Consider the following 22718-nt stretch of genomic DNA (forward strand, 5'->3'; position numbering starts at 1 on the left):
GTCAAATTGGTCCCTAGGTATGTGTTGGATTCTGATTGGGTTAAAAGGTCACATTGGTCCTTGTTACAATCTCCCTCCATTTTAGAAACTCCTCCTATTCTCCATGAAAGCAGAACGTTGGTGAAGGTTGAGAGAGAGAGAAGAGGGTGAATCGGTTGTGCTGTGAAGAAGACACTAGTTGGAAGCTTGGAAGCTCTCTTGCTCGCTGGTGTTGTGAAAAATCGCTCTGTCGCTCGCTGAGGAAGAAGAACGAAGGAGGGCGAACCCTTCGTTTGCAGCGTCAAGGTATGTCTCCCAAACCCCAAGTCCTTGCAATCTGCGGTTGAAAGTTATTTAGAACTACCACTCATCTCCCTTCTCCCTTTCAATGGCAACGAAGATTGAAGGTTGGTGGAGGAAATTTCAGGATTCGAACAAGGAAGCTTGACAAATTGAAGGTTGATGAATTTGGGATTTTCCCCCAAATGTTAGGGTTCATCTTCATATAGATGATTTCAGGGACTAATTTGAAGTGCTTAACATAAACCCCCAACGACTATTTTCACGTAGGCATTGATTGTGGGAAAAAAAAAATTTCATGTCAGTAAATGGTTACGGACGTTAGGGGATTTTAACGTCAGGGACTACTATGACTAATTTTTGCCACTTCTGGGGACCGCGAGCCTAATTAAATTCATCCAGGGACGATTCTGAAGTCGGTGGAAACTTCCAAGGACCAATGTGACCATTTACCCGAATTTATATATTTTTTCATTTCATTGACCTAATCCAACAACAACTAACCATAAAAGAAGGAGGGTATTTTTAATTTCCATTTTATACATATATTTTTTTTTTTTTGTGTTATGAATTTTGGTTCTTTTTAAAGTTGAAAGATGAAGCCATTTTCTTCCATGTTCACCCGCCGCCTGTAAGAACAAGAGGGACAAGGTTAGAGAGAGAGAGAGAGAGAGTGAAGAAGAAGAAGTTGCATTCTTTTCACCAAACCAAAAGCCATAATCTTCATCATCTTCATTCAAAGATTTTCTCTTCTCTTGTTGTTACAAACAAACACAATCCTAATCTTATTGTCTCCATTTGATTGAACCATTTCTAGACCAAGCAAGAGGGTACTTTTCTCAACTTGTTGAAGGGTCTATAAAAAGAAAAACCCTTTTGAGGCTAGACAAAGAGCTCCAAAGGGTACCCAGAAAAGCAGTAAAGGAAGAACCTTGTAAACCCCGTCATTGTGAACAAGGTTCCTCATTATCCCCTCCCTTTGTGGTGTGGTGGGGTACTAGAAAGTTCCCACTTTTTTCTGTTATTTTGCTAATTTTTTTTCTCTCTTATGATATCTATGTAATGTCTGTTATTACTTACTGTCATTCACAACCTATCTGGCTATATCTGTCTACCTATCTTATCCAAACCACTCTCTATTTTTCTGTTTCTTACTAGAAACCGTCACTCTCTACTGTGTTTTTGGACTGTTGTTGTCATCATTCATAGTTTTATCAGAGCATAAAAACGTGTTGTGGGTCTTATTACAAGTACTTAAGTGGTGTGTGTGCTGTTTTTATGGTACTAGGTTGTGTTGTTGTTGTTGTTTTCGCTTAGTACTCACAGCTGTGGTTTGTGCATTTTGTCTGGGACAGACTAGCAGCAAAGAAGAAATGAAGTATGTGTTGGTGACTGGTGGTGTTGTCAGTGGACTTGGCAAAGGAGTCACTGCAAGTAGTATTGGACTACTCCTTCAGGCCTGTGGTCTTCGAGTTACTTCTATCAAGATTGGTATTTTACTTCTTCTTTGGATTCAAGTCTCACCCTTTCAATCTCATTTTCCCTTTATGAGAATGCATTTTTATGCAATTTTATTGGTATTAATAAATTACCACTCCATCTCTTTCAGCCCTTTATGGGAATGCATTTTTATTGATTATGTAAGGTTTCATTTTAATGTAAATCTTCTTATTGAACAAGAAAAAAAGGGGGTTTTTCATGTATGATATACACTGGACTTGTTTGCTCTTTTTATTTAATTTATTCTTTCTTTGATTTTTCTTGACTGATTTTGGAGGATTCCTGATCCACGTGCATTTTGTTCATTTCTCATCAATGTTTTCTTCTTTTTTATTGATACAAAAAGGAGCAGTTCCAATTTTGTGCTCAGTATTTCTCTTCCAATCTAATGAGCAATCCAAATTCTGTCTTTCTATTTGTTTTAATTGTGTTTACCTATCATTTACAGATCCTTACCTGAATACTGATGCCGGTACAATGTCTCCATTTGAGCACGGGGAGGTGTTTGTCTTAGATGATGGCGGTGAGGTAAAAAGATTAGTTTTTCTACCATGTAGATGTTGTCTTTCACACTTTTTGGTGACATGCCATCAACCATGTTATGGACCTGCTTATGTTTTATTTTATCCCTCCTTTTCAATTTTTTTTCCATTTTACTTGAAAGTACTGCGAAATATATCTTTTGTTTGTTCAGAGTTGAATAACTGCAATCTTTTAATCTAAGTTCTAGTTTGTAAATTATATTTTATTTTATTTTTCTGTGTTGAAGGTTGACCTTGATCTTGGAAACTATGAGCGTTTCTTGGACCTCAAATTAACTCGTGACAATAATATCACTACTGGAAAAATATATCAGGTGAACAAACTGCCTTTACATGTATACTTTGTTTTTTTTTCCTAGCCATGCCTCACGTTTCTTACTAGATTTTTATTATGAATGCTTTTAGTTTGTCATTGAGAAGGAGAGAAGAGGAGATTATCTTGGAAAGACTGTTCAGGTATGTCTAATCATTCTGATTTATCTTCTTTCAAAGGCATTTGTAATTGGAGTTGGTGCCTTGGTTTTTATTTTGTCTTTGCTTTTTTTGTAGGTTGTTCCACACATAACAGATGCCATCCAAGAGTGGATAGAGCGCGTAGCCAAGATACCAGTTGATGGAAAAGAAGGACCAGCTGATGTTTGTGTCATTGAATTGGGTGGGACTATAGGTAAGTTAATTTTGATATGATCTGAACTCTGGAACTCTATAACTTCTAAAATGTAAATCCTTTATTTAAATTGGTTCTTCTTAATGCAGGGGATATTGAGTCCATGCCTTTTATTGAAGCGCTAGGCCAATTTTCATACCGCGTAGGTAATGCTCGTATGCTTTTCGGCTTTCAAACTTCGTACCTTTGTAACTTATACAAACCAATTCAATAATTGGTAGTAAATCAATCTTGCTAATCATATATTTTTTTTTGTAGGCTCTGGCAACTTCTGTTTGGTTCATGTCAGCCTGGTTCCTATTCTCAATGTTGTTGGTGAACCGGTATATTCAAGAACATGTCATCAGTACAACATTTCTATTGTATTTTCTTATTAGAAATAAATTAGAAACATAATTTATTCAAGCAATGCAAATATAAAAATCAACTTATGTCTCTTTTAATTGGACCAGACTAAATAAACTTGTTGAGAAGTCCCACATGGACTAGAAATATGGCCAAGATAACCTATATATGGGAAAGCAATCCTCACCTCTAAAGCTAGCTTTTGGGGTAGAGTTAGGTTTCCCAAATTCTAATAAAATTGAATGGAGTGCTATTGTTGCGCCTTTGCTTGCAGTATGATCATTACTGATTTGAAGTTTTAACCTGCAGAAAACAAAACCAACTCAGCACAGTGTTCGTCAACTTAGAGGATTAGGTTTGGTCCCTAATCTTCTTGCTTGTCGCTGTTCAAAGGTTTGTCTGTTTTGTTTTTTTACTTTTTGATATTCTGTTTGTTCCATGTAATAATGATAAATAATCCATGTTTTACTCATCTTTTTCACCAGGAACTTGATGACAATGTTAAGGCAAAACTTTCTCAATTTTGCCATGTGCCGGTAATATGCCATTAAGTTTACTACTTTGACTTTGCTTATTACAAAATCCTTACATATATTCTTAAAACAAACTTTTGTATCTGCAGTTGTCAAACATTCTTACTCTTCATGATGTTCCAAATATTTGGCACATTCCTTTGCTTTTGAAAGTAAGTAATTCTTCAGTATTTTTGAAACTCCATTCTATGAATGTCTTCTAGGATTGCTCGAACCTTATTATGACGTTCAATTTATTTAATTGTTCAATTTTCTGTAACTTTTCATGAAAACTTGAATTGCATGCTTTTCCATGAAGTGGTTTGTAAGATCCTGATTTTTTTCTTTAACAAATAGGACCAGAAGGGGCATGAGGCGATCCTGAAAGCATTAGACCTGATAGGGTTTGTTTGACAAACTTATTCTTATTTTTATTTGGTGCATAACCCTCTCCATTTCCCATGAAAACCCTGATTTATTAAGGTTTCATGTGCTGAAAATGTATTATTGGTTATGTTATAACTTATAGGTGTTAGCTCACAAGTTTCTATCTTTAAGCTAGTGCCTTGTTTTTTGCAGTGTTGCTAAAGAGCCTAGTTTGAAGGAATGGACCGCCAGGACAAAAGTTTATGACAAATGTCATGAAAGTGTGAGTACACAGATCTAAAGAAATAAAAATCATGTTATGGATTGATACTGATATCTCTGTATAGTGGCAAGAGTTGAGCTTACAACTGTTATTCGTTTCACAGGTTAGAATTGCGATGGTAGGAAAATACACTGGCCTTTCAGATGCATATCTTTCTGTTCTGAAGGTAACACACTCTTAAGTTAGTGTTGCATAATAATTTGCAATTACTCTGCATTTTCTGCCACTGCCACAGTTGCACCCCTAATGTCTGAATCTGTTAAAAAAAGGCATTTTGAACTCTCTGATCAAAATATTAATATCTGATCCCCCAACATATACCACAGGCCAGTGTTATCAAATATCAGCCATGGCAGGTTCTTATTGCGGCTTTTTGGCCCACCGCCATGGCTGATATCCCGCCATTAACAACCTTGCCGCCGGTTAATATATTTGTTTTTTCATATAGGCACTTCTGCATGCTGCGGTTGCTCACAATCGTAAACTTATTGTGGACTGGGTTCCAGCTGGGGATCTTGAAGATGCTACTAACAAAGAGGTGGATCTTTCAGCGTACTGCATATGTTAGTTAACTTTCAGGTTTTAATTTATGTCAACCCCCTAACAAATAGTGTAACTGCAGGATCCTAACGCACATAAAACTGCTTGGAGTCTTTTGAAGGTATTTTTCTTACTCTAGGGTCTGAATGTCTTTCTTCAATTTTCCTTTTGTGATGCTAATATATATATATATATATATATATATATATATATATATAACTGTATTAAATGCGAGATTTTTAACTGGTGTTCCGTAAATGGACTCTCCTTGCAGGGTGCAAATGGGGTTCTAGTTCCAGGAGGTTTTGGTGATAGAGGAGTGCAAGGGAAAATCCTTGCAGCTAAGTATGCTCGAGAACATAATGTTCCATATCTGGGCATTTGCTTGGGGATGCAAATTGCTGTGATTGAGTTTGCTCGATCTGTTCTGGGTCTGCACGATGCTACTAGCACAGAATTTGATCCCGAAACGAAGACCCCTTGTGTCATATTTATGCCAGAAGTATGTTCTATGCTCGTGGACTGTATGAGTTAATTATATTGTTCCTTTAGAGAACCTAGTTAAATTGGTTTGTATTATATGTAGGGCTCAAAGACACATATGGGAGGAACTATGCGTCTTGGTTCAAGGAGAACTTACTTCCAAGTTGCTAGCTGCAAATCTGCTAAATTGTAAGAATCTTAACCAAGCTCAAGCTTGCTTACACATAAACCTGCTTGTACACTTGGATTTGTTTCATTGAAGATATGAATCTTTACGGAACCTTTTTTTTTTATCATATGTATAATACAATTTTAATTCAAAATGTTAACTTATGTATCTCCATTGCACATTATATTGCTTACCTTTGATCTATCATTTGGAATTCCTGATAGGTATGGTAATGTAAGCTTTGTTGATGAGCGACATCGGCACAGATATGAGGTAAATTGAGTTTGTATGCAGGAACTTTCTCTAGGGTAGAGATGCAACCATAGTCACTAACAGTTATTTTTATGCTGTACAGGTTAATCCTGACATGATATCAGAGCTAGAGAGTGCCGGTCTATCTTTTGTTGGAAAAGATGAAACTGAGCGGCGGATGGAGGTGTGTATTAACTTGAAACTGCAATGGCTTGAATGTTAATATTTATCTGAAATTGATGATTATAATTTGGTAATCATGGGCATGTGTGCAGATAATAGAACTGCCTAGCCATCCCTTTTTTATTGGCGTTCAGTTTCACCCTGAGTTCAAGTCTAGACCAGGGAAACCTTCTCCACTCTTTTCAGGTATTTTTTTTCTTGACAGTCATTACCCATCTTTTTCAATTCAAATTCATTTATTAATGTTGTCATTGCTATCACAAAATCTAATGATTGGTATTGATTAACCTTTTTCTGTGGGATGAACTATTATACTTTGCCCTTCAAATTTGTGACTGGGTTCCTGTTGGCATGAAATTCGCTGCATTGGCCGACCCTCTTTCCTTCTCTCTATCAGAAATCAGAATAAGTCATTATTGCATGATTAAGTGCATCACTTTTACAGCACGAGAACTAATGCGTAATGCAGTTTTAAATGACAAATTTTGCTTTTCTCTTTCCTCTCTGAATGATTAGAATTATCAACAAAATGTGTCCAGAAGATTCTATCTGTGTAACTTAGAATCATCTTTTGATTTAGCCAAAATGATGATGCAACAAATGTAGAAAGTATTGAGTCCTTTTGTGTTTAGAAAGTTATAACATTGCTCTCACTTTTACCCTAAATATATAATTGCCTCATTGACAAAACAGGATTAATAGCAGCAGCATGTGAAGAAAGGAGGACAGTTATGGTGCAGCCAAGTAATGGCCATGCCAAGTTAGCTAGTGGAATACGCAATGGTCACTCGCCAATTCGTAAAGCACATCAAAATGGAAATGGCTTCAAATCATCCAAAGGTTCTTTAAACAGTGTATATGCCAATGGCAATGGGGTGTACGTGGAAGGTAGTTGTTAGTCATCGTGCATGTTTGGGTACACGGTTGATTTTCACACTGGAAGGAGTAATGATTCTGTGAGAAGCTAGCAAAATTAATTCTGCAAAATCTGAACGTGATTCCAAACATGCTGCTAATCATCTATGTTCGCTGCGTAAGAATAATAGTGGTATGGTTATATCCAACTCCAAGGACATTCTTTGTTGTCCTCGGTTGCCCTGTACAGTTAGTGAGTGGCTAGGTCTTTTAGCTAGGGGTTGTTTGTCTCCAGCGTGAAACAAATTTTGAGTCTAACAACAGCTTTTGTGTTTCCTAGTACGGTTGTGCTAGCCATCACTAGTTTCACATTTGTCAAATGTTGGCCAAAACTATACTCACTTGCTCATGCCGAATATTTGGGCTTTGGTGGCTTTTTCTTGCTTTTTAGGATTTTTGTTTAAGTATACAGGTTGAAGGTGAAAATTTACTGGTTTATTTTCTGAGTGGCTGTCAATGTAAAACTCTTATGAACATTGAAGTTGAATTTTGTTTGGTGCATGTGTTTTGTTCTTGTTTATTTTGTACTTAAATGATTAATGAAGTTCCAGATAACACCCCCACCACCTAACTCCTCCCTTAACACTGGTTATGGGAAGAAAAAAAGTTCTAAAAAGAGAATATGAAAAGTGGGAAGGGAGAAGGAAGAAAATGTGGGTCTCATCCACTTGATTATGATTATATATTTTTTGGGTACCAAAGTAAAAATGGAATAAACTTTTTGTACTTAAGTAGAAAGGGAATTGGATTTTCCCATTTGATGTTTACTCTTCACCAAAGCAAGGAATAACGAGTTCAGACAAATGAAGTACATTATGGCGAGAAGCAACAGATAAATCAGATTTTTTGCAACGGTTTTACTACAAATAGGCTTTTCCCATCTTTAGCAAGAGAGACCAAATAGGGATGACCTCGACTTAATTGAAGATAAGTTGCAAAGGAAGCTGGCATTTTGGAAAATTGCACTTCTTAACAAACCAGCCCGGGTCACTAGTTATTTTTTGTGTTGCATGTTGTCAATATCCACATTCTGCGATAACATCAACTCCACTATCCCTAGTTTTATTTGGAAGAGAAGAATCACATGCGAGTATACGTCTAAAATGGGGTATGAGTGGCTGCTAGAGAGGCATATCATATGCCTCAAACCTCCAAATCCAATGACTCCACTGGAATTGGATTTTGCTTCCTTCTTTGGCTTGCAAACCATAAACCCCTTCATACGAATCATCTTAGACATAGAAGAGGTATGGCATAGTCAAATAAGTTCCCTTGCTATAATGAACATTCTGGTACAACTCCTCATTGACTTAAAGACTACATCCATGCTAAAAGAACTTGGCAACTTATGGGAACTGACACTGATACCTCATCTTTCAACTGCGACGACCATAGATTCACTGTGGCTTTAACAAATTCTGGCTAATTCAATTAATCTCCACCTTATAACTGGTGGATATGGAGAGCTTGAAATAATGAGTGCATGAAAAAATCATCTTCCCCAGAAACAAAGCTGGTAGCAAGAATCTTTTCACTATCTCAGGTTGTAAGGAGTTAGGACTACTCATAGAGGAGATGACCATACTCCTCAAACAAAATTATGCAAGCTAAATTAATACGAGATCTCTCAAAGATGTATGATTTCAAAATTTTAAGAAGTGAAAACTAGCCTCTGAACTTACAAAAGAAAAATATGTCAATAATTCTAACAACCTTTGTATAGAACTTATGTTATAGCAGCTAGTTGCAGTGGAAAATGTACAGATTGGCATCCACATACATCAAAACTATTTTAAAGAGGGTTCACGACTACTGGGTTCAATGCACCAATTTGGTCGTTCATCTTTAGAATCAAGTGTGGATATGCGTAGGACCTTGCTGTGGTAGTCATATAAGGTTGATCGATGGCCAACACTGATGTATGTTATGCCAGCTGCTGCAATCTTTTGGTACAAATGAACCTGTAAACAAAAGCACAAGAAAATGAACTTCAGCAACCACATGAATAGATATTTAATCATGACATTGATAAAAGTTCATGCAAGATTGCTAAGCTAAAGTACAAACCAGTGTTAAAAATATAATATAAAACCATTCATGTGTCGTCACCCAACAACTTAAGCTTTTGAAATAGTTGGTTAATGACATGGTATCAGAGTCTCTATAATCCCCATATTTTCTAATAAAAAGTTGAATTTCAAGCAAAGGGTAGGTGAACCTGCACATTGTCTAAACTTCAAGCCCAATACCGTTCATGTGTCAGAAATATAATATAAAACTATTCATTAGTCTTCACCCAACAACTTAACTTTTGGGATAGTTGGTTCATGGTAACCAGTATATCCCAAATGTCTACATTATTATAAGAAATAATAAACACCAGATTGGAGAAGCATGGTCAATTCAATTAAGACCTTCCATATATACATGACATTCAAACGTGAGATATGAGCTTGGAATTCAAGAATACCTCATTATCTTCATCAAGTGCACTTGTAGATTCATCCAATAAGATCAATTGAGGTTTTGACAGCAAAAGACGAGCAAATGCAAGGCGCTGCTGCTCTCCCAGAGAAAGAACACTGGACCATTCATGTGTTGAATCCAAGCTGAAACGAGCCAATAAATAGCCAAGACGAACATCCTCTAAGACCTTTATCAGCTCATCGGAAGTTGGCTTCATATGCACATCACTCATATTATCTGAGTTTGGATTGTTTGTCAAGAAAGGAAGCACATCTGCAGACCAATATTTTACACTCAATCAGTACATCTTACTACCCATAATTCCAGCCAATCACTAATAATATAACACGGATTAAATCAGGTAGAAAATTCTCAACCTAATCAGATAAAATAAGTTTTTATTTGACATAGTTACGTGGTTATTTCAGCTCTTCAATGATAATTTGGTAAGACAATACCCTTAAGAAAGAAGTTGCAACCTAAGTCAATACTCTGAATTGATCATTTTGATTGCATTTGTTCACTTGATTGTCTGAATTCTTTTCAAAGGGGAAGGGAGGGCGGGCATACATAAGAACATGTATTCATGTTGGACCTGGGTACTCGGCAACACAAGGAATCAATTTAATGCTAGTATGAACTATAACCAACCAAGATCTATATTTCATGCATAACAATCATATATTTTCATATTTCATGCATATAAATTATCTTTCTATTTAAGTGTTTCTTTTGATCAGATTTTTTTACCCTCATGCATGTCCAAGCATTATAAATCCACCAACAAAAAACTACAGAGCATTTCTGGCATTCTTGCAGGAAAAAAATATACTTCCTGATCATTTCAGTATCTCATATGTCAGACCTAAAATTTCAGTAGTACTATTGTCTCAACAATTGTAATATAGCAAATGAGTTGTCAATGGACAGCACAACAAATGACATCAGTATATAATTAAAAAAAAGGCGTGAGTTTGGATGAGAATTATAAACAGTATATGTGGAAAAGAAACTAGAAAACACATACTTTTTTCACTAGCACTGTCTGATACGGAAACTAAACCATCTGCCCAAGTTGGATAAAGTAATTGTTGACGGAGTGTGCCGAGAACCATATATGGCTTTTGAGGAAGGAAAAAAATACTAGACTTTCTGCTTATGGATTTTCCACGGTCATCATATGTGTCATTAGAAGTTTTTATGACAGGAGTATCCACATCTGAACAAATGGATTGCTCAGGATCTACTCCACCTTTTACATAGTACGTGACCTTTCCAGTTCCAGTTTTCCATAGACCAGCCATAGCTCTTAACAAAGAAGTCTTGCCACTTCCACTTGGTCCCATTACCTGCGTAAATTGGTTATATTTATAAATGCATTTACACAACTTACAGTCCTGTGAACTGAGTGATATAGAAGAACAAAAACTTACTTTTATTCAAGAATAGTAATGAAAGGGTTTGCCTATCATGTGCAAATGTTTTATTGTGTAAACTTTCACAACTAAAATTTCCCCTTAGCTGGTTTTTCTTTATTTTTAAAATTAAAAGAATACATTTTTACTTTTTCCACATCACTTTAAGATATTATAGTATGGTCCAATATTAATATTATTTGATTTAGGTCCCCTAATCAACCAAACCTTTCATCTTCATCCTTCTTCATCATCATCCTCCTTCTTTCTTCTTCTTCTTCTTCTTCTTCTTCTTCTTCTTTTTCTTCTTCTTCTTCTTCTTCTTCTTCAAACAATACCCTTAACCACCCTATCCTCCTCCAAAAACAACCTACAAATCAAACAACAGCACACCCAGAAAAAGTCAGATCCTGAGATCTGGGCAAAGGCTCGACGGTGATTTCCCTTCCCGGCGTGGGTCTGAACAATTCGATGGTGGCATCACCTTCAAACCCCATCATCATCAAAGAACCCAAACCTAGAACAACCTGCAGCCCACCTTCCTCTGCCAAACCACCATTGCCTTCACCAACAAGCAACAATGCCTGCTCCCTCGTCTTGGCCCATGTTCTCCAGCTTCTGCAGGATTACAACAAGCTTCTTCGATCTGGATGTTGGGGCTGTGATCGGGACGGCCAAATAATGGGGCCTCTATTGTGGCGTGATGTTGCTGGTTTGGTGAAGATGAAGCTCTCAGCCGCCACGAGGCACAGCACGGCGAGCACGGTTCTCGCCGCCGTCGCAGTCCACATCGATCCCTCCTTCTCGCGCTCCAACCGACACACCGCTGCAGCCACCGCGTGAAGCTTCTATGGATGTTGAATGTGGGTTTGCGTGTGGGTTTTGGTCTCTGTGTCTTTCTCGATCTGGAATTCTGGATGGATTTTTTCAGATATGGTTTTCTTTTGTTTCTCTTTCTTGATCTCTTGGAACTTTTCCTTCTCCTTTTCTCCCTTATTCGTTGTTCTGCTGGCTGATTTCTCCCATTGCTGGATCGTTTATGTTGGTGATAGAGGAGGAAGAAGAAGGGGAAAAGGGAGCTTGATTTAGATTCTGGATTTGGGGAGTTGGGATGGTGGTGTTGGATTTTGCATGGGAGAAGTTCTGAGTTTTTTTAGGGGTTGAGATTCTGGATTTTTCCTGGGAGATGAAGATGATGAAGTTGGTGATGAAGATGATGATGAGGATAAATGAGGAAGATGAATATTGACATGATGAAGTTGATTAGTTTATTAAGGAATTAGATTAATTTAGTTAATTAGGAAATTATCTCGGGGTACTTTACGTGATATTAGCTATGTTAGATTAAACCAGGGAAACCCACTACAAGGGGTCAGATCCTCTTTTTGTACATTTGCACAAAAGAAATTTGTGCAGGATAGGGGGACCTGTAATGAAACTACAATAAAAGTCAAAGAACTCTCAAACCAGTCATTAACTATTACTAACTGTTATGTTAACTAATCCTCACCAACAGTTACCTGTCATATGAACCTAAACTATTATACGTGAGTAGGGCACTGTGGACGTCTTACCAGTAAATTATCCTTTTCCTTGATTGACAATGACAAGTCTCTGATAAGTGTGGATTCGCTTGGTGTTTTCAGAATCAAATTTTCTATCTCCAGTAACGTTTCATATTTTTCTGGTGGAGTGGATCCATTAGACTCCAGTGTAGTTGAACTCCTGATATCTTTGTATGTAATCTCTATGTCTTCCAAAGTATCAGAGAGAGATTTGGAGTTGCTTCTGTCCAAAATATCATCAAACTCACCTGCATATCCAATACAGAAACAGAAAGATATCATAACACGGCAGAACATACTTACTTTCTGCAATACAAACTTCACCGCACATAAGGACAGATGATAGAGAAAGAAATTGGTATATAATAATACAAGAGAAAAAAGTAAGAGTTATCAATCTATTGAACTAGATCAAAAATAAAATGAAGAGATAGATTTTATTGTAGAAATAGCACTGATTAGTATCAATGTGATCCAGAAAGAGGCCAATAAGATACAACAGCACTCCCGCCATGCATAATTTCCATCCTATTCTTTATATACACTGTCCAATATTTTTTTAGAAAGCAAAATGTATATTGATTAAAGAAGGTACATGTACAAAGCCCTTCTCAAAAAGGAAGCATGTTCCAGCAAAACAATAACAGCCCAAAGACACTAGATTAGAACAGCCAAAACACGCAAAAATAAAGAGAGAAAGCAAGCCCCAATATACATTGTCCAATATAGTAAATAACGGTTTCCCCGTACACTGTCCACCGTAGTAAACTGTTGAACTTTCTGTTGACACAGTTGTCAACTTGTTGCATCTGTTCTAACTTCTAACTAGAAAATTATATTTCAGCAAAATACTTAATACAATCGAAGAAATTGACTATGCAAGTGCATACCATCTGATGTATCTAAAAAGGAGAAATTCAGGGTGGACATTATACATAGAAAAGGACAATTCTAGTTGTCTCACAAATAACCTCTTTATTACTATGTAACATCTTCTTTTCTTTTCTGGAATCTTTTATTAGTGTCTATGTAAACAAAACCACAAAATATCTTAAAATGGATCTCTTTTCTGCAGAGTAAAGCTTCATTAATTTATGCTCATATCTTTCATAAGATTCACATATATTAAAATGTAAAGGTAAGATGAAGAAACCAGAATGCTGTACCTAACCGATTAATAACAGCAGAAAAAGCACTTATAGCTTGAAACTGGTACACAATGAGGGAAAAGTCACTAAGGATATGATTAAAAGCAGAGACTGACTGATTGATGACACCAAACTCGATTTTTCCAGAGAAATACATGGGAGCAACAACAGCAGCAGGAAGAACTTGAATGCCATAGCGGTAGCCACTGGTGAAAAAGTCCAGATTTCTAGAAGAAATCAACAGTTTCTGTAAAGTAAGAAATAATCTGTTAACAACATTCATTATCATGTTACTGTAAGTCAGAGGATGAAACTACATTACATAAATAACAACAGTTGGCTATCGAATAAAGTTACTGATTCGCAAAACCTGGTCAGTCCACCTAGATATGCCTATAATATAATAATTGTTCTGAGCTTTCAAATGTAATATTCTGTCAACTACCTCAATATTGAAGTTAAGATAATTCATACTGATCCAGTTTTTTCAATCACAAAAGAGAAAACAGAGAGAACATCTTGGTTTTACATTAAATGCAGCTTACCGTATGACATTGATTAAGAGGGAGGGATATATGCAATTAGAGAAATACAAGAAACACATTCCTTCTTATTGGCTGAAATTCATGAGCATCATGATTTAATGAGACTCATGAATTTCATCCAACAATAATCGAAGAGTGTATTTCTCGCATACCTCATGCAATAAAAACTCAAGCAACCGAGTAAATTGGACTGAATATAAATAGGGTAACATCTTGTGTCAAAATTGTTTTAATCAAGAAAAAAGTAAACATAAATGTTAGAAATATAATGTAAAGCCATTCATGTGTTTGTTACTCGACAACGTAAGCTTTTGGAATAGTTGGTTCATGACATGGTATCAAAGCCTCTATGACACTTGAATTTGATGAAAAATATTAATCTGTATTTCATTGATTAATACTTGACTGAAAACTACAATATATATAGACTAACAAAGAGATAAAAACAAACTAAATCTATCTAAACCTATCTCTATTTAAATAGATATAATCTCTATTTAAATAGATACTAATCTAAGATAGAGAAACAAATCTAAACTATATCTCTATGAGATAACACTAATAATAAACTATATCTAAGAGATATTCAACATTCCCCCTCAAGCTAAAGCTTACTTAGCTTTAAGCTTGTAACAAATCTAACCCAAGAAGAAAATTATCTTAATAGATATCCCTTAATAATGACGGTCTTGGCGAATCTCTGAATTGAATAACCTTTCAAACTTCTAGTAAATCCATGGGCCGGCAAAAGACAACTTCTTATACTTCAAATTGAATCGTCTTTCGAACTTCTGCTAAATCCATGGGCAGGCAAAAGACAACTTCTCATACTTGATCTGGCTGAAATTGATGCAAGACAAAAAACCAATTCTTCTGGAATGTAGTAGGGTAGCTGAGCCAGCAAACAAGGGCGAAAAACCAGCAACAATACGCCCGAAAACAAAACAAGGCTGAAGCAACAACTCATCAACAATAACCACACAGAAATAAAACATACTTGAGGTCGATCGATTGATGGCTTCTAAGACAAACAATGGTGTCAACTTTGACACAGACAACTCTCAAACATTAGAGAGTGGGCCAGCGCAACTCACAGTTGAAGCCCTAAAACCAGAACCAATAACTCTCAACTAGAGAGTGGGCCAGCGCAACTTGCAGCTGAAGCCCTAAACCAGAAAACCTAACAACTAGAAAACCAAACAATCGAGACGAAACAAACGAAGGTGACATTGTCACCTTCAAAACCAAATTGCATAAAGTCAGCCAAGAGCAGTATAATAAGAGCATCTCGAACAATGAGACGCAAACAACAACTCAAGTCTCAAAAACCAATGCGGAACCTGAGCTTCAAAACAGAGTTAAAACTCTAAACCAAACCAAACCAAACTAAACCAAACCAAACCAAACCAAACCAAACTTGGCCAACAATGAGAGATGACACGAGAAACGTCCAAACAGGGTCAAAACAGCAAACCCACAAACCAAACAGGGAGAGGACGACTGGATGATCACAACTGTGACGGCACAACACACGTCAAAACAGAGGATCCTTAAAACCAAACCTGGCTGATACACAAAGAGGACCAGCTAGAACAAAGCAGCGGAGAGAGCAGCGCGTGGACTTTACACGCAGAGAGATGGGAGGCACGTGAGGGCGCGTGCCTTGAAATCCGACGGTGGTGGCTGACCGTAGTCTCTAATAACACTTCCCCTCAAGCTAGAGCATATATGTCATATGCATAGCTTGTAACAAATATTATTAACTCAAGAAGCCACTGCTGCCGGAGAGAGAAATTCACACAACACTTCCCCTCAAGCTAAAGCATATATATCATATGCATAGCTTGTAACAAATATAATTAACTCGAGAAGAGAAGCTACTGCCACACAATGCAATGCGGTAATCAGAAATTGTAGATACTTGAAATTCCACTTCAGCGCCTACTCCCAACGAGTAGGTAAAGACTTTGCCTTTTCAAACAATAGCAGCTTCAATGTTGGACTCTAAGAAAGAGTTGCAGTGCACATCAGATGCATACATCCATTCAACAGAAGAAATATTACCGGAGTAACCCAACACACTAATTGAGAACTTGACTGGACCAAAGAGCCACGTGGTGCTTCATTCTGGCATCATCAGAAACTTCTAATATCACCATCCCAACGCTGCAAACACAAAGTACACTATTGCTGTCATTTTCTCAAACACTTCATATTCAACAAATCAAAGTGGTGGTCAAGGTGCTACAATCACGTGAATTCCACACAACCAGTATTGTGATGAATCAATAATCCATGAAATCCACAGAATATATGAATTGATAAATCACCATTGGCATTCCATATTTCCACTTCATGTAACCAATACTCTCGCTGGCAGTGAAGAATTATTATGTCATTCCAATCCAGAATTCTTGAGTAAACAATTGTTGAATCAATTCCCACAATTTCTTCCAATCACGCGACTGCATTAAAGGAAGGAAAATCTGGAGAAAACGACATCTGGAACAGAACCAGGAAAAGAGGGCGAGCATATCTGTCCAAGCGTTGTCGAAAACGGAGCGCGCTGATGACGAGCTCCTGAGTAGATCTCACTCGCCTACAAAGAGGTGGCGCGTGACGGAAAATCTGGTGGCGGCGCTTCGGGGAAAAACGTAGATCCTTGTGTTGCGACTCCAATGTACATGTCTCCTATCAATTAGGATTAGCTTCGAAAAACGCCCGTGGAAGGATGTTGACGGGGGCTGCTAAGAAACAAGGGTCACTAAGGTTCCAAGACGAGGGAGCCATAATCATAAAGAAATGAGGCCGTAAGAAAACGGCTATAACTAACAAGCGGAAGCGAAGTACGAAAAATAAATCCAAAGAGATTTGGAAAGTAGCCATGAGGGGGGACGAGCCCCCCTCACAGCGGTTGCGCCAATAGGATCGAAACTCGCTCTGATACCAACTTGAATTTGATGAAAAATATTAATCTGTATTTCATTGATTAATACTTGACTGAAAACTACAATATATATAGACTAACAAAGAGATAAAAACAAACTAAATCTATCTAAACCTATCTCTATTTAAATAGATATAATCTCTATTTAAATAGATACTAATCTAAGATAGAGAAACAAATCTAAACTATATCTCTATGAGATAACACTAATAATAAACTATATCTTAAGAGATATTCAACAATGACCAAGTTCGGTCCTTGTTCCCTCAATTATTCTAATAAAAAGGTTCAATTTCAGCACAAGTAGGTTGGCATGCGTGTTGTCCACACTTAAGCCCAATGGGCTCTTGCATCAGAGGACGTGTTAGAGGGATAATATAAAACCATTCATGTATTCATTACCCAACAGCTTAAAGTTTTGAGATAGTTGGTTCATAATTATAAAGAAGAAATATCTTACAGATAGATTTTCAAAAGCACTTTTGAAGCGCTGCAGAAGAAGTTGCATTTCACTTTGTTCACCACCATAGAAAGCAATTGATTCAGCATTTTCCCGCACCCTTACAAGTCCATAACGAAAGTCTGCTTCCTTTTTCTCTTGCAAGAAATTTAAAGTCACCAGTCCCTGTCAATTTCACAGTTTCCAGTTAATAAAAATGGAACTATCTTAAAGTTCCTCTTAGTTATTGGTATGGGAAGGTAGATTTTCTTCACAAATTAAATTATCACTAAGAAAAGAATGATCGACTCATTACCTTTCCAAGGTAAACACTGATAGCTGTCCCACCAATAGAGTATATGAGAAGAACAACAAAGAGGGGAGGATAGATTCCATACAAGATGTTACTGAATGAGATTAAGTCTACAGCAGCATTAAAGAGTGTCAGGGAGAAAGAAATGGCTGTCCCAGTGAAAGAACTTAGATCATCAACAATTCTCTGGTCTGGATTATCAATAATTGACTGCGACTGAAGTTTATAGAATGTCTGGTTCTTCAGATAGCGGTCCATGTAATACCTTGTCATCCAAGACCTCCATCTCAAAGAAAGAGTTTCTCGTGCATAATCTCTCAATACAAAAAACTGGAACACAATGATGAACAAGGTCAGACACACACGCAGAAGATTGGAATAAGGTACATACCAAACAAACAAAAAAACAGAAAGGTATCCATAGAGCTACATACAACATTTTGAAACCAAAAGTTTTCCATCCTTTGATAGAAAAGTTAAGAAAAAGAACAAGAGAAATACATGGAACATCAGCGCAATTGTTTAGAGACTTACGTATAGCCCTGTTGAAAGCTGTTTCAAAACCAACTAAGCTCTTAACTAAGAGAGCTTCATGAAAATTGCTATTGAACAAAGGTAATTAAGATCCCATACATTATTTTCCTGTTTATTTGGGCTAATATCTTCAGTTATTCAGTATTAAATCCATGAAAATGGTAATTACTTCCTGAAATACCAAATGAAGGAAAAACAATTATAATGTCCAAGTCCTCATATGATGGATAAAGCCCCAAAAACATGGAAAAATATATTCATATATGACTGACTTAATTCACTTTTTAACTCTTCCAGTCTTTTCTCTTTCCAAATACAAGGGCAATACCCATTATTATTATCAGAAGAACTAAAGCAAAGTCTAGCAGAGCTATACCTAAGAAAGTGCAGCAATGTGCTCACCGGGATTCCTCCAGCAAAGGCACCCAAGTAGTAAAGTAGTTGCTTTGAAAATTGCTCTTGATCCTTGTCTTGCATTAATAAACTTAAACATGTTCAGTTTCTGGTTGCCACTTCATATTAGTAAATAATTAATTGAATAACAACAACAGAAAATTTCATATACAAGCCTGCAAAACTATGTATGCCCAACTTCAAGGTAAATAGAAAATAAAGTAATGCTACTAATCATACACTATTTTCAACACACACTTTAACACATTGCTTAGAAAATAATCCATTTTCAAAACTACATTGATTTTTTTAGAATATAAACCTGTAATGAGTGTGCTACAAATTGAACTAAAAAGTGTGTTACTAGAACTTACTGGCAAGTGAATTGTAGAAGTCTCTCCCCAAGAAACTGAAGCCAACACTGATTCCAGTAGTAGCCAGAGTGAGAGCAAAAACACCAGCAAGCTGCAGTCTTGCTTGAGTCTTGTCATCTGAAGACCAATAAGGAGCTGCCACTTTCCAGAATCTTCTAAAAAGTGTCTGCAGATCAGGACTCTCACCCTCTGCAACCACACCATCACTTCCTTCTCCCTTTTGCTTCTGTTCCTGCACTTCCCAACACAGTTTTCCAATTTATTAACACCACCCCATCAACCAAACCCTTCACAAAATCTAAACTTGTTGCCTAACATACCTCATAGAGGTTATTTTACCCCATTCTAGTGGACCAAAACAATGATTTATAAAAAAAATTATAAAAAAATTTAAAAATGCAAACTTTCTAACTCATTTATCATAAACATTGATTGATTAACAACCCCAATGAACAGAAAAAGTAAAAGGAAAAGAAAACCTTATCTGGGTCAGGTGGCAATGGAGCTGGTGATGTTGCAGAATTGGAGACAAATGTGCTCCATTTCCTTCTTCTGAAAATTCTTCCATTTCCAGTGGAAACAGGCATGATGGGCAGTTGGGAAAATGGGGTAAGCACACTCAAACCAAGATGAAGCTGGACATGGTGATGGAATGAAGGGTTGGATTTATAGGCGGAGGAAATGATAAAATGAGGGTGTGTTACATGTTGAGTCAGCAAATTCATTGTTTTTTTTTTATATATATTTTTCCTTTCTGGGTGTTCACAGTTTGGTTCAACAAACTATGAAATATGCATAACCAACAACATTCTTTGTGGCTATGGCTACTGAAAATGAGGCATTTCTTTCGAGTGTACTGGCAAGTTACAGTGTTAGTTGTGTTGCGAATTGTGAGTTTGTATGTGTATTGATTGAGTGATGATGGTGCAGTGGTCTTAGTGAAGAGGAAAATTTGGAGCCGCATATATAATAGTTGAATTATCCGGACGTTAGGATTTGCTTGCGATCCACATGTTGCCACGCAAAGAATGGAATCCTGTGGAAGCATGTAATCTTAAGAGGTTAACTTAAATCTTAATCTTAATTAACAAACAAGTAAAGCTGAAAGTGCGATGAAAATGGCTAGCATCTGAGTAGCGTACTATAGTACCTATTCTCATACCCACAAGTACCTATTTCCATTGTTCCATACCCAACTGGATAGTAAAATGAATGTCATGTACCTCTAAATACTTATATGTTCGTACTCATTATCCGCAATAATCAAAATTTTGGCCCCATTTGAGGTAGTTTTTGGCTTTATTTTTTAAAATTAAAGAAAAAAACTAGTTTTCAGTTTTTGTTTTTTTGTGTTTTTAAAAACTTGTCAACTTTGTAAATTCACAATAGTCAAACAATTATCAACTTTGTGAATCCACGACAATGAGTGGTAGCAGCGACATGAAAATAGAGGGGTCATATAACAACGATGATAGAGTTTCGATGTTACCTAACAGCGGTGACGTTAGCAGTTATGATGGTGGAGGGTGGTGGTGGCAGAAAACTATGGTGGAGGCTGATGGTGGAAGCAGCGAGAACTATGGTGGAGGTGGCAGTAGTGGTCGTGTTGGGGATAGTGTCGCCAGTGGAGGTGGTAGTGCCAACATCAATAGCGGCGGTGGTGACAGTGGAAGTGGTTGTAGCGACAGTGAAGGTGTGGTGGTGGAGAGGGTGTTACCTGGTGGTCAAGATGATGATGGCCGTGGTAGCAACGTGGTGGTTATGGCAGGCGGTGGTGGTGGTGGAGGTGGTGGTTGCAATGGAGTCGGCGGTGGTGGTGGAGGTGAAAGTGGTGGCGTTGGAGGGTGGTGGGAGCAGCAGTAGAGCCGGTGGCGATGGTGGAGGTGGTGGTGGCCCAGGTGACAATGGTGAAGGGTGTAAAGGCAGTGGTGGAGGTGGTAGTGGCGGTGAAGGGTGGTGGTGGCGGCGAAAGATGGTGGTTGTAGTAGCGACAACTATGGTGGAGGTGGCGACAGTGGTCGTGTTGGGGGTGGTGACGTAAGTGGAGGTGGTGGTTGCCAACGTCAATGGCGGTGGTGGTGACGGTGGAGGTGGTTGTAGTGGAAATGAAGGTGTGATCGTGGAGAGGTTGTTACCCGGTGGTCGTGATGATGATGGTGGTGGCAGTGGCGTGGTGAATGTCAAACATACTTCAAGAGTGTGATTTCTAAGGATTGAAAGAAAAAATTTAAACACAAGTCGAGGCTAAATTTAATTTTGAATTAGCTTTGATGGATTTTAGCTACGGTTGCGCATACACACTTCACCATGGGATCTGAACCCATCCCATCACACAAGGTCAACCTTAACTTCTGACGACACATTTTTTGTTCCAAAATTCACTTTTAAACTATGGAGCACGGACTCCGACACAACACGACCCTGCGACACAGCTAAAATCCCAAAAGCAAGAGATTGGGATATTGCATGCTTTGATGTTTTCTTTGTAAAAAGAAAATCTATCTACTTGTTTTTACCCTCTTATTTTTTTTTTTTTGATAGGCAATAAGAATTATATTGAATAGAAGTACAAGGGGTACTTCAACCCAATACAAAGGAGAGAAGAGACAGGTAAAGAACTAACAAATACAGACAAAGATCCTACAACAACAAAACTACCCCACCTAATACTTCCAAGAAAATAGACTTCACAAAAAAAGCCTCATTAAAACCTTGCTAGGATAAAACCCCCTTGGGAAAACCTAGCAAGGAAAAAGAGTACCAATTTTACAAAGCCAAGAGAGTATCTTCAAGGAAGCTTACAAAAAATTCTAATAAACCACCCTAAACTCAGCTGCCAAGTCTTGCATCCAATTCAGTTCATAGCTTAGTAATTTTTTCATACTATACTCCACTCTTAAAATTATCTATTTTTTAAAAAAATACTAGTGTCAAGAAATGTCCAGCAAGATCGAAGAAGTGTCGGCTTAAATGTCTGAGCCGAAAAATACCTTTTTAATTAGACACACCGCGAAAAAGTATCTGACATGTGTCGTGTAGATGTCGTATAAGTGTCAATGTTATGTCGGTGACATGTGTCGTGTAGATGTCGTATAAGTGTCAATGTCATGTCGGGCACCTCCCGCTCCCGGTGTCCGAACCGGCACCTCCCGGGAGGTGTCCGTGCTTTATAGCTTTTAAACAATCAGTGTTGACACAAAGCCAACACTAATGCACAGAATTTAGCATCTTCTTGTGGCGGGACACATTTGCAAACATACTATAGTGAAGGCTTCAGCGCCCTGCTTACAATTGTTCAAGGGCTATTGACTCTAGATGGGACGTGGGATGAGGATACACCGCACGTGTGCCCTCAATCAGGGTTGGTTGTGAGGATGTAGGGAGGTTGTTTTCTGGGCTACTGGTTGAGTTTTCAATTAATCAATCATCCAGTTGCAAACGGTCATTTGTCCAAAAATTTACTTATCTTTGACAACCTGGTGTCACCAATGGACATATCACATATTTTACAGGACAAGAACTTTAAAAGGTTGTATCATGTCA

General features: G+C 37.5%; 3 protein-coding genes across 4 annotated transcripts; 2 read left to right on the forward strand and 1 right to left on the reverse strand.

Moving 5' to 3' along the window:
- Positions 1-881: 881 nt before the first annotated feature.
- Positions 882-7537, forward strand: LOC130748573 (uncharacterized). Of its 2 annotated transcripts, none has more exons than XM_057601797.1 (22): positions 882-1237; positions 1635-1770; positions 2228-2307; positions 2549-2635; positions 2727-2777; positions 2871-2988; positions 3078-3134; positions 3247-3311; positions 3643-3726; positions 3819-3869; positions 3956-4018; positions 4203-4249; positions 4425-4494; positions 4598-4660; positions 4943-5032; positions 5117-5155; positions 5309-5536; positions 5621-5706; positions 5911-5959; positions 6042-6122; positions 6214-6307; positions 6815-7537. In XM_057601797.1, the coding sequence occupies exons 2-22, from the start codon at positions 1653-1655 to the stop codon at positions 7018-7020; spliced, it is 1827 nt and encodes a 608-aa protein (XP_057457780.1). In that variant the 5' UTR covers positions 882-1237; positions 1635-1652; the 3' UTR covers positions 7021-7537. The 2 variants fall into 2 exon arrangements, with proteins under 2 accessions (XP_057457780.1, XP_057457781.1); XM_057601798.1 differs by lacking the exon at positions 882-1237 and adding an exon at positions 1392-1540.
- A 1087-nt stretch (positions 7538-8624) lies between these two features.
- LOC130748572 (ABC transporter D family member 2, chloroplastic) lies at positions 8625-20117 on the reverse strand. The gene is made up of 10 exons (XM_057601796.1): positions 19655-20117; positions 19176-19407; positions 18811-18878; positions 17878-18204; positions 17583-17747; positions 13649-13877; positions 12492-12730; positions 10530-10851; positions 9507-9775; positions 8625-8997 (listed from the first exon to the last, which is right to left on the reverse strand). The coding sequence occupies exons 1-10, from the start codon at positions 19898-19900 to the stop codon at positions 8824-8826; spliced, it is 2271 nt and encodes a 756-aa protein (XP_057457779.1). The 5' UTR covers positions 19901-20117; the 3' UTR covers positions 8625-8823.
- Positions 20118-20597: 480 nt separating this feature from the next.
- On the forward strand, positions 20598-21038 carry LOC130743680 (uncharacterized). The gene has a single exon (XM_057595911.1). The coding sequence runs from the start codon at positions 20598-20600 to the stop codon at positions 21036-21038; it is 441 nt and encodes a 146-aa protein (XP_057451894.1).
- The last annotated feature ends 1680 nt before the right edge of the window (positions 21039-22718 follow it).

Source organism: Lotus japonicus, chromosome 3, assembly GCF_012489685.1.
Source record: "Lotus japonicus ecotype B-129 chromosome 3, LjGifu_v1.2".
In the NCBI taxonomy this organism is placed as follows: domain Eukaryota; kingdom Viridiplantae; phylum Streptophyta; class Magnoliopsida; order Fabales; family Fabaceae; genus Lotus; species Lotus japonicus.